The sequence below is a fragment of the Elephantulus edwardii genome, unplaced genomic scaffold (genome assembly GCF_000299155.1).
Source record: "Elephantulus edwardii isolate Elephantulus edwardi_28Jun2011 unplaced genomic scaffold, EleEdw1.0 scaffold00050, whole genome shotgun sequence".
In the NCBI taxonomy this organism is placed as follows: Eukaryota; Metazoa; Chordata; class Mammalia; order Macroscelidea; family Macroscelididae; genus Elephantulus; species Elephantulus edwardii.
Window position 1 is genome coordinate 15,603,569 of NW_006399800.1, and position 16,171 is coordinate 15,619,739.

The 16,171-nt window shown below is 39.9% G+C and overlaps 1 protein-coding gene across 1 annotated transcript in view; it reads right to left on the reverse strand.

Annotated features, from left to right (window-relative positions):
- Positions 1 to 16,171, reverse strand: part of CAMK4 (calcium/calmodulin-dependent protein kinase IV) — a 377,548-nt gene that overhangs the window by 65,209 nt on the left and 296,168 nt on the right. The window contains exons 6-7 of the mRNA XM_006886703.1: positions 4,815 to 4,905; positions 2,586 to 2,660 (exon numbers count right to left, since the gene is read on the reverse strand). Coding sequence (XP_006886765.1) covers positions 2,586 to 2,660; positions 4,815 to 4,905 — 166 coding nt within the window. The remainder of the gene's footprint in view (positions 1 to 2,585; positions 2,661 to 4,814; positions 4,906 to 16,171) is intronic.

A 16,171-nucleotide genomic window follows, 5' to 3' on the forward strand; every position in this document is an offset into this window, starting at 1 on the left:
TTCTTCATTCACATTGTACTTCACGCAATCATTCCCATTCATTAGGTTTTATAAAATTAATCACAATTGGACTATGTCCACCATTACCTTGTCTTTTCAGGTCTCTGCTAGATCTTTCAAATTTCCTTTATGCCCTCCTTCCACCCACCAAATTGTGCAACCTTGTGATTTTGTCCCTAGCCATTCTCACCCCTCTGTTCCCATTCCTTTCTGTCTTGGGTCTTTAGACATGTTTTACTAGTAATCTTTCTATTTTTTACACTGATTGTCTTGTGCAGTATTTGTCCTTATGAGACTTAGTTAGTTCACTCAGCATAATGCTCTCCAGTCTCTACAGTATTTTTCAAAATATTTGTTTTTGAGTGCTGCATAGTATTCTACAATTTCTCAATCTATTTAGTTGTAGTTGGACATTTGGGCTGTTTCCATGATCTCAGGATGGTGGATAATGCTGCTATGAACATTGGTGTACAAATCTCTATTTGTGTCTCAGTTTTAATTTCCTTGGAGTATATACCTAGCAGTGGAATAGCCAGGTCATATGGGATTATATGCTCAGCACTTTGAGAAAACATCAAATTGCCTTCTAGAGTAACTGTACAACCTTACAATCCCCCGCACCAGAATATAAGAATTCTAATCTCTCTACACTCTCTCCAACATTTATTGCTTACTGTCCTATTAAAACTATGCTACTATTGCTGGGGTGAGTTGGTATCTCACTGTGGTTTTGATTTGTATCTCTCTGATTGCCAGTGATTTTGAGCTTTTCTTCATGTGTCTGTTGGCCATCCAAAAGTCTTCCTTTGTGAAGATGCAATTTAAAACACTCTGGAGGGGCACCTAGGAGTGGTTTCTGCTCATTTAGTCGCTTGCGACTCATAGCAACCCTATGTACAACATCCCTATACTCTGCTCAGTCCTGTGTCAATCACACCATCTCTGACACACCCATCCCGATTACCCCAGTCACTGAATCAATCCACCTCATAGGGGGCCTTCCCCTTCTGGTCTGTCCCTCCACCCTACCAAGCATGATGTCCCTCTCCAAGGACCTGTCCCTCCTTGCAACATGTCCAAAGTATGTTAGACAGAGCCTTAGAATCCTTGCCTCCAAGGAGCATCCCGGTTTGACCCTTTCCAGAATGAATCTGTCTGTTTTCCTAGCAGTCCATGGTACCCTCAATACTCTTCTCCAGCACCACAGCTCAAAGGCATCAATTCTCCTTCTATCCTCCTTAGTCATTGTCCAACTCTCTGATGCATAACAGGTGATTGCGAAGACCATGGCCTGTATCAGATGCACCTTAGTCTCCAAAGAGACACCGTTGCTCTTCCGTACTTTGGAGAGGTCCCTAACAGCAGACTTTCCCATGTCAATACGTCTTCTAATTTCCTGGTTGCTGGTGCCGAGAGTGTTGACTGTGGACCCAAGCAAACTGAAGCTGTGTACCATCTCAATCTCTTCACCATCCATCCTGATGCTGCCAATTGGCCCAGTGGTGAGAATCTTTGTCTTCTTGACATTGAGCCTCAATCCATACTGGTGGCTGCTGCTGTGGATCAAAACCTTTTGTTTAATCTCTTAACTGTGGGTGGGGCATGGATGTCACAGGCCCATGCGAGAAACTAGGCAAGAGGATGTGAAGACCTTAGCATAATCCTCTCCACTTTGGCAGGCAAAATTCCTGCAGTGTTTGCTTTGTGGGGCCAGGCCAGTCCCAGCAATGTTGAGTATGAACTGCTCCATTTTCCACCACTCATCTGTCAGTTTGTTGCTGTGTGGTGGCTTAAGTTTTGCTACGGCACTGACAGCTATGCCATCAGTATTTCAAATAGCAGTAAGGTCATCATGGTAGACAGGTTTTTGGTAGGCAGATTTCAATGAAGCAAACTAGGAAGAAAGGCCTATTAAACTACTTCTGAAAATTGGCAAATCAAAACTTCCAACAAAACACTGCTTGATATAGTCCCCTAGGTTGGAAAACACTCAAAATACACAGTGCCCACTAACAATGGGAAACAATGGCAAACATGTGAAGATGCTGCTGGATGGGAGAATGCTCCCTGCTGCAGTGCATGGGATTCCCATGAGGCAGAGATGACGCAAAGGCAACAAACAACAACACTCCAAATCACAGTGTTGTCTTATACACGTATAAATTAACAGCGTTCAGCTATTCACAAGACTTCTCAAGGGAAAGCAAACAAGAAAGTGACAAAGAGCTCACAGCTCTAATTCCAAACATACACTCTGCTCCTCCCCTGCCTGCTTCTCCGGTAGCAGTCTTTCTCCTCCTATGGTACAGAAGAGGCATGAGCAGGAGGATTCAATTCTTCCTCTCCGAACTGTCCTCTGCCCTTGCTCTTCTAACGGAGATTCCTCCAAGCAAATACATTCAATCCCTCACGGAAGGCAAAAGGTATTCTGAAGAATACAATTGACATATGTTCTCTTCATAGAGACTTCCATCGCATTATAAACATGCATAAACAGAGATGTTAGGAACTTAAGAATTCAGATGACTGGAAAAAAATGGATTTGAAATATGAAGAAATTAAAATAACAGAATCAAAGCACATACCGCAGTACCCTGGGGTTCCACACACTGTTTTCATAAGCACTTGGTGTTCCACAATTTTAGAGAGTCCAAAATCAGCTAGCAATAAAGGAAAAAAACATTACAATGAAATTTTGTTCAATTAAATTATTTTTCAGCTTCTATAAGAACATTGGATGTTTCTATTAACTTAAAATATACTGATCTGTTTGTTTACTTTTGTAATTGATGGTGACGTGGGTAGAGTGGAGATGATCTGTTTGGGAGAGGATGCTGAAAACAAAAAAAAATGAATTCTTGCTTTATATTTGAGAAAAATGACACAGGGAGATAAAAGACTACTTCTAAATTAATATTATGCTTTCTTCATATTGCTCAACTTTTAGTCAATTAGTTATTTCCCTTTGAATATTTGTTAATATTTTATCAAGTATTATTAATTCTGAAGCTTATGGTATAATATAGAATTGGTAGTTTGGTTCAGAATCTTCAATCCAATGGGGATAATCAATATGAAAAACTAAACTTTCACAAATGTCAAGGAAATAAAAGTATCAAATGGCTTATTTTGTTTGGAAGAAATAATGTCTTTTCCTAGTGTATTTGATGGATAAGAGGCTACTCTTACGTAGAGAATAGAAAACATGTCTCTTTGCAAAAAAAAAATCCTTTTTATTTACTCCTCAGAATATTATCAGGGAAAATAATACCAGAAGCTGCTGCTGTTATGAGGTTATTTGTTGCACTACATTTCTGTCACTCAGGAAATATCAGGAAGCCCTTCCAGGCCTTTCTTCGAGAGAGGTAGGTACAGAATTGTTGCCATTTTAGACTTCAAAGGTAAACCCACCTTTCCACTGAGAGGCCTGATCCCTATCAGCAAAAGCAGCAGGAAGCCCTTCAGAAAGAAAGGCTCTCCTGCCTAAATTAGTATCTATCCATCCATTTAAAGAAAGTTCTTTAAGGATAAAATCTTTGAAACTGATGTCAAAGGAAATGGGAGGCTCCCTGCTGTCCGCAGCCTTTCAGAAGTGATTATGAGAACATGCAGGCTGCCAGCAGGGCCTGCAGAATTTATTCTTTAGGCTCTTGCATTCATAAAGCACATTATGTTGTCTGAGCTCTTCCGTGATATGTACAACTTAATTTTCAAAGGTGTTAACACTTGTAAATGCAGTGAACTCCTCAGAAGAACATTATAAAGGATAGCACCAGAGGAGTAGTGCCCTTTGGAGAATTCAATATAGATTCTAATGAGGAGAATTCATTGTGAAATAAGGATTTTTCTGCTTTTATAAATGAAGATTTACTTTGAGAACAGCATGGGGAGTAACAATTAATGGATTTTACCTAAAACGCCGATTTAAAGTGTCTTTGGATAGACAGAGGAGACTTGGCAGCATAGTCCTTGGCTGCTAATAAAAAAAAATGTCGGCTGTTTGAATCCTCCAGATACTATACAGCCGAAAGACATGACAGTCTGCATCCATAAAGATTTACAGCTTTGGAGACCCTGTACGGCTAATATACTTTGTCCTATAGAACTTCTTGGAAATGGAGTCAACTCAACTCCACAGGTGGTAGTTTGGTGGGCTGGATAGATTAGAATTTCCAAAGTTCAACTTTGGAGAAGTTGTTCTTCAAAATAGGGGTGTATGGGTGTGTGGGTGTGTGTGTGGTGTGAGAGAGAGAGAGATATTGGGGGTTGATTTCAGGATCAAATGAAGTTTAAGAAAAGCCTCCTATTACACTATGCCACTTTACATATTATCAGCTATAATATTCTTGGAAGTCATACAAAAATAAAAATCTTTATTTCAGCTGACATTTCCTATACTTATTTGATTTACCATAGAAACGGTTTGCTAATATGCACCTAGATATTTGGTGTCTTTGATTATTTAAAAATTAGTTCCAACTAACTGTTGGAATAATAATACATCAGCCCCAAAAGTATTTCATTGTCTGTTAATTTTCATTTTAGCTATACAGACTGATGTATAAAGTCCAAAATGCTTTCTAAAAGTTGAGATTCATGTCTAGCTGATAGCATAATCTTCTAGACCCTATTTCTAAGTTAATATTCTAAGACAGAGAACTTAAATTCCCCAAACCATAAATTAATATTCATTTACATATGCTAATTACTCAAGAAAATCAAGTGAAACAACACTTAGTAGAGTAATATTTTACAACGGCAAAGAACAAATTTCATCTTCTCTAGGAAACATAGGTCATAGGAAACGTTCTTACCAATTTTGAGTGGTGCATCTGGAGCTGGAGTTGCATAGAGAAGATTCTCGGGTTTAAGGTCACGGTGGACAATTCCATTTTCATGTAGATACTAAATAGAAAAAATAAGACAATAACGTGGATATTTATGTTTACAGTTCTAAAAGCTATATTGTTTCAAGACAACGATCTTTACTAAGTATATATAAACAACTCACACATGATTTAAGAATAAATATTAAAAAAAATTTCAAACTCGCTGTCACTAAGGTGTACTTTGTGATGGCCTAAAAGGGAAATAAAGTTCAAATTGTATAGAACTAATTCCTACAACTGAAGTATTTGCTTCTCAGAAAATATTAATTGCATACTACTATATCTATGAGCTCTGGTGGCCTAGTGATGAGAAGTTGCACTGCAATCTTGAAGGCTTGCGGTACAAAGCCCTAATCTGCTCTGCAGGAGAAGGATGGATAATCTCCTTTCACGCCATTAACTGCCTCTGAAAACCTGCTGGAGGGTCGGCTCTGGGTAAATTCTGATTCAATGGTACTACACACCAACATACATATGTAGGGAGTTCTGCTGGCCTAGTAGGTTAAGATGCAGTTTGTCCAGGCAATCTCCTCCCATGCTACTCTATTTACTGCCTCTAACAACCCACTGGATGGTTAAGCTACGAGTTGGTTCTGGCTTGACAGTACACACAACACTACCACTATATATATACAAATATAGATAGATATTGTTATTATTTGTTGTTATTATTAGGTGCCTTAAAGTTGAGCATGACCCTATGAACAAAAGACCTGAATCCTGTTCTATCCTGCACCATCCTCACACTTACTAACACACAAGAGCCCATTGCAGCAGTCACCGTATCAATCCATCTGGTTGAGGGTCTTCCTCTCCTTCGCTGACCCTCTACCATTCCCAACATCATGTCCTTCTCCAAGGAATAGCCCCTCCTAAAAACATGTCCAAAGTATGTGAGGTGAAGCCTCATCATTTTTGATCCAAAGAGCACTCTGGCTGCACCCTCTCCAAGACACACCTGTTCATTTTCTCTTTATACATATTGTTTTTGTTGTTAAGTGCTATCATGATTGTCTTAGAGATGGTGAGACCAGGCTGCTCCCTGGAGGCAAGGATTCTGTAGCTTCATCTGGCATACTTTGGACATGTTACAAAGAGGGACCAGTCCTTGGAGAGGGACATCATTCTTGGGAGGGTGGAGGGACAGCGCAAGAAAGGAAAACCTTAATGAGATGGACTGATTCAGTGACTGGGGTAATGGGAGAAGGTGTGTCAGAGACAATAAAATTGGCACAGGATAGAACAGGGTTTAGAGCTGCTGAACATAGAGTCACTATGAGTCACAGGTGACGCAACAGCACATAACAACAATGACAAATATATTTATCTCTAGATGGATCTTGGCTGAAAGCAGAGAATACCAGAAGAATGTCTGTGTTTCATTGATTATGAAAAGGCATTTGACTGCGTGGATCATAACAAACTGTGGCTGACTCTGAGAAGAATGGGAATCCCAGAACATTTAATCATGCTAATGCGAAACCTATACTTGGACCAAAAGGCAGTCATCAGAACAGAGCAGGGAAACACTGCATGGTTCAAAATTGGGAAGGGTGTACGTCAGGGATGTGTCCTGTCTCCATACCTTTTCAACCTGTATGCAGAGCAGATTATCTGAGAGGCGGGGCTCTATGAGGAGAGGCGTGGCGTTAGGATTGGTGGAAGATCTATCAACAATCTGCGTTATGAAGAAGACACAACCTTGCTCCCTGAAACTGAGGAGGACCTCACGCACTTACCGCAGAGGGTCAAGGACTGCAGCCTTCAATATGGACTGAGGCTCAATGTCAAGAAGACAAAAATTCTCACCACTGGACCAATCGGTAGCATCAGGATGGATGGCGAAGAGATTGAGATTGTTCACAGCTTCAGTTTGCTCGGCTCCACAGTCAACACTCTTGGCACCAGCAGTCAGGAAATCAAAATACGTATAGCGATGGGAAAGTCTGCGGTTAGGGACCTCTCCAAAATACTCAAGAGCAACACTGTCTCTCTGGAGACTAAGGTCTGCCTGATACAGGCCATGGTTTTTGCAATCACTTGTTATGCATCAGAGAGTTGGACAATGACTAGGGAGGACAGAAGGAGAATTGACGCTTTTGAGCTGTGGTACTGGAGAAGAGTATTGAATGTACCATGGACTGCCAAGAAAACAAACAGATTCATCCTAGAGAGGGTTAAACTAGGCTGCTCCTTGGAGGCAAGGATTCTGGGGCTTCGTCTGACATACCTTGGACATGTTGTAAGGAGAGACAGGTTTTTAGAGAGGGACATCATGCTGGGTAGAGTAGAGGGACAGCGCAGGAGGGGAAGACCCTCTATGAGGTGGATTGATTCAGTGACTGGGGTACTCGGGATGGGTGTGTCAGAAGCAATGCAATTGGTACAGGATAGAGCAGGATTTAGGGCTGTTGTGCATAGGGTCACTATGAGTCGCAAACGACTCGACGGCACATAACAACAAACAACAATATAGATATAGATAACTATATCTATATACCTATACACACACACACACATATACATATATACATATATAGATATAGGTATAGGTATATAGATATAGTGATAAAGTGTTATATATGTATAAATAGTGTTTTATATATATGTTGTGTTATATAGTGTTTTGGAAGGAGGAGTAGCATCCACTTCCATAACAGCTTGCCTCCTGAAACCCTATGAACCTGGAGAGAGGATGAGAGACACCCAAGCACTGAGGACTCTCCTTCATAGGGTCGCTATGAGTCTCCTGCGACTCGACGGCAGTTAACAACAACAACATATAATGTTTATTTACGTATAGTATTTATATATGTATAACTGGAATTAGCTATTATTATAATAAAGTCATAACAGTAAGTATTTAAATTTATTTGGTCACTTATCTGAAAAAGCATCCACAATCATAGGAAGAATGTCAGAATTACCACACGAATAGATATTAAAATGTGCATATACCCTCTCCTCATTTACAGACAATGTTAGGTTCCAAAGACCAAGTACTTAAACCAAAATGGAGGATGACCACATTAGATCACAGATAAACACACAAAAAAGGAATGACTAAATCACTACAAAACTGCCAAACTACTGATAATCAAGGTTCAGCTCAATTGACAATCTTAATCGTCACAGCCAGCCTTACTTTTGCCTCCTACCTAGGATTTTCTACTTTCAGAGATATGCTATTAATGAACAAATAGTCAAGATAGAAACGTTACTATTATAAAAATAAAATGTCAGATAATAAGATAGGTGATTAGTAAAGAATACTTTTTAGTGTTGGTGAATGATACTGAATATACCATAACCAGATTGGACAATGAATAAGTTAAGTTGAAGAAGTACCAATTCTTTTGTATTTGGTATTTGTGAAGAACAATGAATATTCATGGGCTGCCAAAAGAACAAGCAAATCTATTTTGAATGAGGCACCACTAGCATGCTCCTTAGAAGCAAGCTCAGTGAGACTTCATCCCATATATTTTATGCATCATCAGGAGGGCCAGTCTCAAAAGAAGAACACCAGGCTTTGAAAAGTGGAGAGTCAATGAAGGTCAGGAAGAAACTCAAGGATTGACACAGTCACGGCAACAATGGAATAAGAACATAGCAATGACTTTGAAGACGGCACACGACCAGGAAGTATTTTGCTCTGCTTCACAGGGTCATTTGGAGTGGAAACTGACTCATGGCACCTACAGCAACAATTTCCTTCCCCATCCACTAACAATGTCTTTGAAACTTTTCCAGGTATCATGTCACGTTCAATTCCTGTTTAATGCACCTCAAAGTCAACCAGTTCTTATCTGTCAGTGGTGGCTTTCATGTTGCCCTGATGCTAAATTAGTTCTCAACATCAGTCAATGAAAATTTTGTAGATTAAAATGGTCTGATTCTATTGTATTAGGGTTACCATGAATTCGAGGTTGATTTGTCAACAGCTAAAAACAAAATACACTGTTACTGTTACATTTGCACGTTATTTTCCTAGAACAAATTCTTGGAAGTAGATCTGCTGGGGTGTAGTTTAATTAACAATGCAAAGTATTATATTCTCCAAATACTGAATGAATTTTCACTCAAACAAAGACTACTATTTATTTTCTAGTATCTTCACCAAGAAGTGTATTTTTAACTGTTACTGAGGTGGTGTGTGAAGACTATCTTAAGGTTAGTATGTCTCCCTGTTTAGAAGTATAGCTGCCTTCTCTTTCTATGCTTATTGCTCTATATTTTCTCCTTTTCTATAAATTGTCAATTTCTACCCTTTGTCTACTGTCCTCTCAGAGAAAAGCCTGTCAGTGCTTTGTAATTTCTTTTCTAGCTTAAGAGGGATAGGAGGGGGCCCTTCATTCTTTTCACTCAAGTCAACTAATGGAGAAAAGTAGATATAAGAACATATAGAGTTTGACACATATCATAGTTATTTGGGGACCCAACCACCAATACATGGGTCTTTCATGAGAAATCAAAATATGAGAAGCTATTTGGATCATGCTGAGATGAGAGGAACTTTGTGGAATTCAGTTTTCTTTTTATTTTATTATTATTTTTGTGTGTGTGTACCGTCAAATCAGATCTGACTGATAGAGGAGGAGATTGTTCCTCCTTCTCCAGCAGAGCATCTGGTGGATTCGAACCATGTACCTGTGAGATTGCAGTGCAGCTTTTTGCCACTAGGCCACCAGAGCTTGCCAAGTATTCCATTTTCTTAAACTGTCACTGGACAAAGGATACATTTCTTAGGGCCTCAGTGTGGACTCTGGAGAAGTGAACCAGATACTAATCTTGAAGAATGACTCCTTTAGGGAGCTTGATTTCTTTAATGACTTCCTGTGAGAATAAAGCCACCTTTACAAGTAGAGAAGGTAGAATGTGAGGATGGTAAGGTAGGAGACTCTTTAGAGGATCTGGGGTTAGAGAACTATCTTATGGTAGAATGGAAGCTGTAGACACAAGAAATGTGTTCCATAAAGAAAAGGACAATCAACATGTATAACTAGACAAATCCAGAGAACCCCAATATCAGATTGTAACTTCAGTCAGTTAGTTCTGCCTGACCCTTCCATCTCATTTCCCATTGCCATCCTTGTATCTCAACCCTGGACCACAAATATCACTTAGGTGGTTGAAAAAGAGTGAGAGAGAAGAAACTAAAAACTATCTCTTTTTCAATAATTATATAGCATAGATCTTTAGGGTAAAGGTGGAGGAGGAGAACATTTTAAAACTAAGTAAGTCTAACATTCTGGTTGTCTTCTTATAAAGAATTGTTGGGAAAGCCATGGGAATGGCCCGAAATTTCATCCTTACTGAAAAAGCACAAGCTGACACATATAATCTCATCTACAGATTATTCAAGCTAGGGAACTAATACATTTATAAAGGTTTTATGATGAGATAGTTAAGGTTTCAGCACCAAGCATATACCTTTGCTGATTTCTGGTTAACCATTATGCTCAGTATGGACTGAGGCTCAATGTCAAGAAGACAAAGATTCTCCCCACTGGACCAATTGGCAGCATCAGGACGGATGACGAAGAGATTGAGATTGTTCACAGCTTCAGTTTGCTCGGCTCCACAGTCAACACTCTTGGCACCAGCAGTCAGGAAATCAAAAAGCGTATGCGATGGGAAAGTCTGCTGTTAGGGACCTCTCTAAAGTACTCAGGAACAACAGTGTCTCTCTGGAGACTAAGGTGTGCCTGATACAGGCCATGGTCTTTGCAATCGCTTGTTATGCATCAGAGAGTTGGACAATGACTAGGGAGGACAGAAGGAGAGTGGATGCTTTTGAGCTGTGGTGCTGGAGAAGAGTACTGAATGTACCATGGACTGCCAAGAAAACAAACAGATTCATCTTGGAGAGGATTAAACCAAGCTACTCCTTGGAGGCAAGGATTCTGGGGCTTCGTCTGACATACTTTGGACATGTTGCCAGGAGGGATGGGTCCTTAGAGAGGGACATCATGCTTGGGAGGGTGGAGGGACGGCGCAGGAGAGGAAGACCCTCTATGAGATGGATTGACTCGGTGACTGGGGTAATCGGGATGGGTGTGTCAGAGGCAGTGCGGTTGGCGGTTGGCGCAGGATAGAGCAGGGTTTAGGGCTGATGTGCATAGGGTCGCTATGAGTTGCAAAAGACTCGACAGCACATAACAACAACAACAACAACAACAATTATGCCCATGATTTCTGATCAAATGTCAACAAGTAAACATACTAAAGTTTTAGGTTATTTTTGTTACTTGGTTGCTTTAAGCAGTTTTTAAAGAACAACTCCACGAAAGGCATTTGGGGGCAGTATTTTCTGAATTCATAATTATTAGCTTACTGACCAAACTAATGCAGTATTCTCATGTGAAAGGCTCACTTTCTTGGTTGCACTGAAAATCAGAGATGAGGCAAGTAAGCACTCAATACATTAGAAGCATGCTGTAGATATTATAATCCATGAGGACTCTATCTGTCTCAAGAGGGGGGAACACTTAAAAATATTCCGAGTTTCGAAAAACTTCCATTTTCCCGAAGCTATAATAGACTTGATCAGAAATACTTAATGTCCTAATTTGTCATATTTCTCTTTTCTGTACTGGCTGCCAAAAAGTCCAGTGAAAATGAGGCTTCAATTACAATAAGAAGCCTATTTTGAGGAAATTTACTTCTTGCTTCCTCTCTCTGCTTTTTGTTTCCTTTGCCACTTTAATAGCTTTATTTTACATGCATCTTTTATATCACTTGCTATAAAGTCTTGTCACAATAAAATGTAAATTGCAAAGAAAGAAACCCAAAATGTCGTCTAATTCTTTATGCTTATAATAAGTCTGAGCAGACTATCATTGTAGTTCACAGTAAGAAGAATGTTTATAATTTAGAAAAAGTAGATATTTTGTGGTGCTTTGGGCATTTTTATTACAGTATTGTAAAATGTAAAACCAAACAATTATTAAGTGTTGATTTACTCCCTGGATAGGGGTCTGAACCTGCCAGCCACTCTCCTCCCATTCCTATGTGCAGGTTTATACGCAGGGACACCAGATGGAGAGTTGTCATGAGTCAGTATGGTTCTATTATTTTCTTTGTTTGTATTTATGTATACATGTATTTGTATACACACACACACACACACACACACACACACACACAGACACACAGCCCATATGTGAGGATATTCTGGTGGCTTATTTTAAAGTACTGTGTTGCCAACACAAAGGTCTAAGAGATAGAGAAAAGACTGAAACTGTCAATGACTTTATCTTACTTGGATCCACCATCAATACACTCAGTACCAGCTTTCAGGAGATCAGGAAACATTGCTTTGGCAAGTTTGCAGTCAGAGGTCTCATCAAATTAAGGAGCAATGATGCCATTTTGAGGACTAAGATGTGTCTGATTCAGGTCATAGTCTTTTCAATCACTTGTTATGCATCTGAGAGTGGGAGAAAGAATCAGGATAACAGAAGAAGAATTGATGCCTTTGAGTCATGGTATAGATGCCTTTGAGATGGGGAGAAGAGTACTGAACATACTATAGACTGACAAAAGAATAAACAGGTATGTCTTGGAGAAGGTGAAGCAAGTTCTCCTTGGAGGCAAGGATGGTGAAGCTTCATCTCACATAGTTTGGGCATATTCCTTGGAGAGACCACCATGCTTGGGAAGGTGGAAGGATGGTGAAGGAGAGGAAGACCTTCAAGTGGGTAGAACGACACACCAACTGCACCAATGAGTGTGTCAGAGATTGTAAGGTTGGCACAGGATAGGACAGAGTTCAGGTCTCTTGTTCAAAGGATCATTATGATGAGTACACAACTTGAGGGCACCCAACAATAAAGGAGTGCTTTAGGGAGATTTAGTGGATTAGTGGTAAGGAGTTGTGAGGTCAACCTAAAGAAATGCATTTTGAATCTACTTGCTGCCCTGCGGTAGGTAGACAGGCAGTCTCATCCCATGCAATTTACTTCTTCTGAAAACCTACTATAAATCAGTTCCAACTAGAGGTACATACAACAACAACAACAGGAGTTAGAAGAAAAAGTTGGTGATCTATTTTTGCACAATCAGTAGCTGAAAAAAACATATTGGAATAGATCTACATTTGTTCCCATTCCAAAGAAAGGTAACTCAACATAGTGTGGAAACCACTGAACAATAACATTAATATCATGTACAAGGATGATTCTGCAGAAAATTATCCAAAAACGACTGGAAAAGCACATCAATGGAGAACTACCAGACATGCAGGTTGGGTTTAGAAGAGGACATGGTACTAGGGATATTATAGCTAATGTTAGATGGATCCTGCCTGAAAGCAGGGAATACCAGAGGAATGTCTATCTGTGTTTTATTGACAACGTAAAGGCATTTGGCTGTGTGGATCACAACAAGTTGTGGCAAATTATGAGAAGAACAGGAATCCCAGAACACTTGATTATGCTTATTCAAAACCTATACTTGGACCAGGAGGCAGTTGTTAAAACAGAGCAAGGTTCAAAATTGGGAAGGGAGTATGCCAGGAATGTGTCCTATCTCCATACCTTTCCAATCTATAAAGAGAACAGATTATCCAGGAGGTTGGGCTCTATGAGGAGAAATGTGGCATCAGGATTAGAGGAAGATTCATCAACAATCTGTGCTTTGTTGATGACAAAGATCTGCTTTCTAAAATTGAGGAGGACCTGAAGCGCTTGTTGCAGAAGGTCAAGGACTATAGCCTTCAATATGGATTGAGGATCAATATGAAGAAAACAAAGATTCTCATCACTGGGTCAATTGGCAACATCATGATAGATGGTGATTGAGCTTGTTAACAGCTGCAGTTTGCTAGGCTCCTCGATAAACACTCTTGGTACTAGCAGCCAGGAAATTAAAAGACAAATTGCGGTGGGACTGTCTGCTGTCAGAGACCCCTTCAAAATACTGAAGAGCAACAATATCAGTCTGGAGACTAAGGTGTACTTGATTCAGGTCATAGTCTTTTCAATTACTTGATATGTATAAAAAAGCTGGACAATGACTAGAGATGAAGGAAGGAGAATTGATGTCTTTGAACTGTGGTGCTAGAGAAGAGTATTTACTATATCATGGGCTGCTAGGAGAACAAACAGGTTCATCCTAAAGAGGGAGAGAACAAGCTGCTCCTTGGAGTCAAGGATTCTGAAGCTTCATCTGACATACTTTGGACATGCTGCAAGGAGGGACCAGTCCTTGGAAAGGAACATCATATTTGAGAGGGTGGAGGGACAGTGCAAGACAGGAAGACCCTTGATGAGATGGATTGATTTAGTGACTGGGATAATGGGAGTAGGTATGTCAGAAACAATAAAATTGGCAAAGGAAAGAATAGGGTTTAGGGCTGTTACACATAGGGTCACTACAAGTTGCAAGCAATTCAACAGCACACAACAACAACAACAAACTTTCTTTCAATCCCACAAAAATCTAGATCTCTCTTTCATCTCAATGTCCCTAGCTAGCTATTTTCTTTGCCCAAAATAGTATTTTATGCATTTTGAACCTCAGGCATTCTCATCTTGGGTTTCAATGATATAAATTGTCCTTAGGAGGCTTGTGCCTGGCTTTTCAAAGTACGTCTGAATCAAAGTGGCCAAAGCTGGCCCATCGCATCTCATGAATACCTAGTAGGTTGATAGTCATGCGTCCCATTTCATACTTAACAATTTTCAGTTTTCCAAGAATCAAGCTACGTACATCCTATGGTCCAATTGTTAAACAATGTTTGCTATTGATTTTCCTCATTTGAAATGACTAACAATCTGGGCTCTACCACTACTCTATCTTCTTTGTTTAGTGTTAATAGGACCTACACCAGGGGGCTGTTTTGTGAACAGAGCCAAAGAGCACTGTATGGTCTGGAATCAGGAAGGGAAGGTACTCTCTCTCCTTACCAATTCAATCTGTATGCTGAGCAAAGTATCTGAAAAGCTAGACTCTATGAAGAGTTGTATGGCATCAGGAATGGAGGAAGACTCATCAATAACTTGTGCTTTACAGATGACATAACCTTGCTTGCTGAAAGTGGGGAGGACTTGAAGCACTTGTTCCAGAGGATGAAGGAATGCAGCCTTTGGTATGGATCACATCTCAACATCAGGAAAACAAAGATTCTTACCACTGGATGGATAGATATCATCATGATGGATGTAAAGGCGATTGCAATTGTAAGCAGCTTCATCTTGCTTGGATCCACAATTAATACCCTTGGTATCAGCAGTCAGGAAATAAGGAGACACACTGCACTAGGAAATCTGCAGGGTCTTTTCAATACTACTTAGGAGTAACGATGTCAGTTTGAAGACTAAAGTGCCTCTGATTTAGGTCACAGTCTTTCTGATTACTAGCTATACATCTGAGAGGTGGACAATGAATAAGGATGACAGAAAAAGAACTGATGCCTTTGAGTTGTGGTGTTGGAGAAGAGTATTGAAAATCCCATGGACGGCCAAGAAAATGAACAGGTATGTCTTGGAGATGGTGCAGCTGGAATGCTCTTTGGATGCAAAAATGATGAGGCTTTGTCTCACATATTTTGGGCATGTTGCTAGGAGGTGCTGTTCCTCAGAGAAGGACATGACATTGAGAAGGGTGGAGGGTTGTTGAAGGTGAAGGAGACCCTCAACAAGGTGAACTGATACATTTAACTACTGCAGTGGGCTCTTCTTGTGTGTCAGGAAGTCTGAGAATGGCACAGGATAGAACAGAGTTCAGATATTTTGCTCATAAGGTTGCTAGGAGTTTAAGCTGTTTACCAGGAGAGGAAATGCCTCTTTTCTAGATTAGTATATACTTCTTTGAAACTGTTTTTCCCAGTCATATGTAAGTTGTATCTTAATCTGCCTGTTTATGAGGAAGGGAAATGTGCCTTTTCTGAGTTATGAACTGTTCTTTTCAAATGTAGAAATTCTGTAACTTTACTAACAAAAGTGCATCGTTAAGTGAGTTAGTATCAGTCCCTAGGATAAAAACTAATGACCACTCCCAGACAGGGAGGCAGGTTTTGTGGGGAACTCACTGTCCTCTCAGATCTGTAATAAAGTGCTTATGGATATTGCAACCATTCTATCTAATTGGCAATTGACTATGGAAAGAACACCTTGTATTCAGTAACAAAATGACCAAAGGAATAAAGGTCTGAACTAACTATAATAGTCTGTTAGTGAATAATATGCAACCTGGAAGATTTCTATCAAAAAAACCTGTCTATTAGGGCTAGGGATTTTGAGCATTTCTTCATGTGTTTGCTAGCCATCTGAATGTCG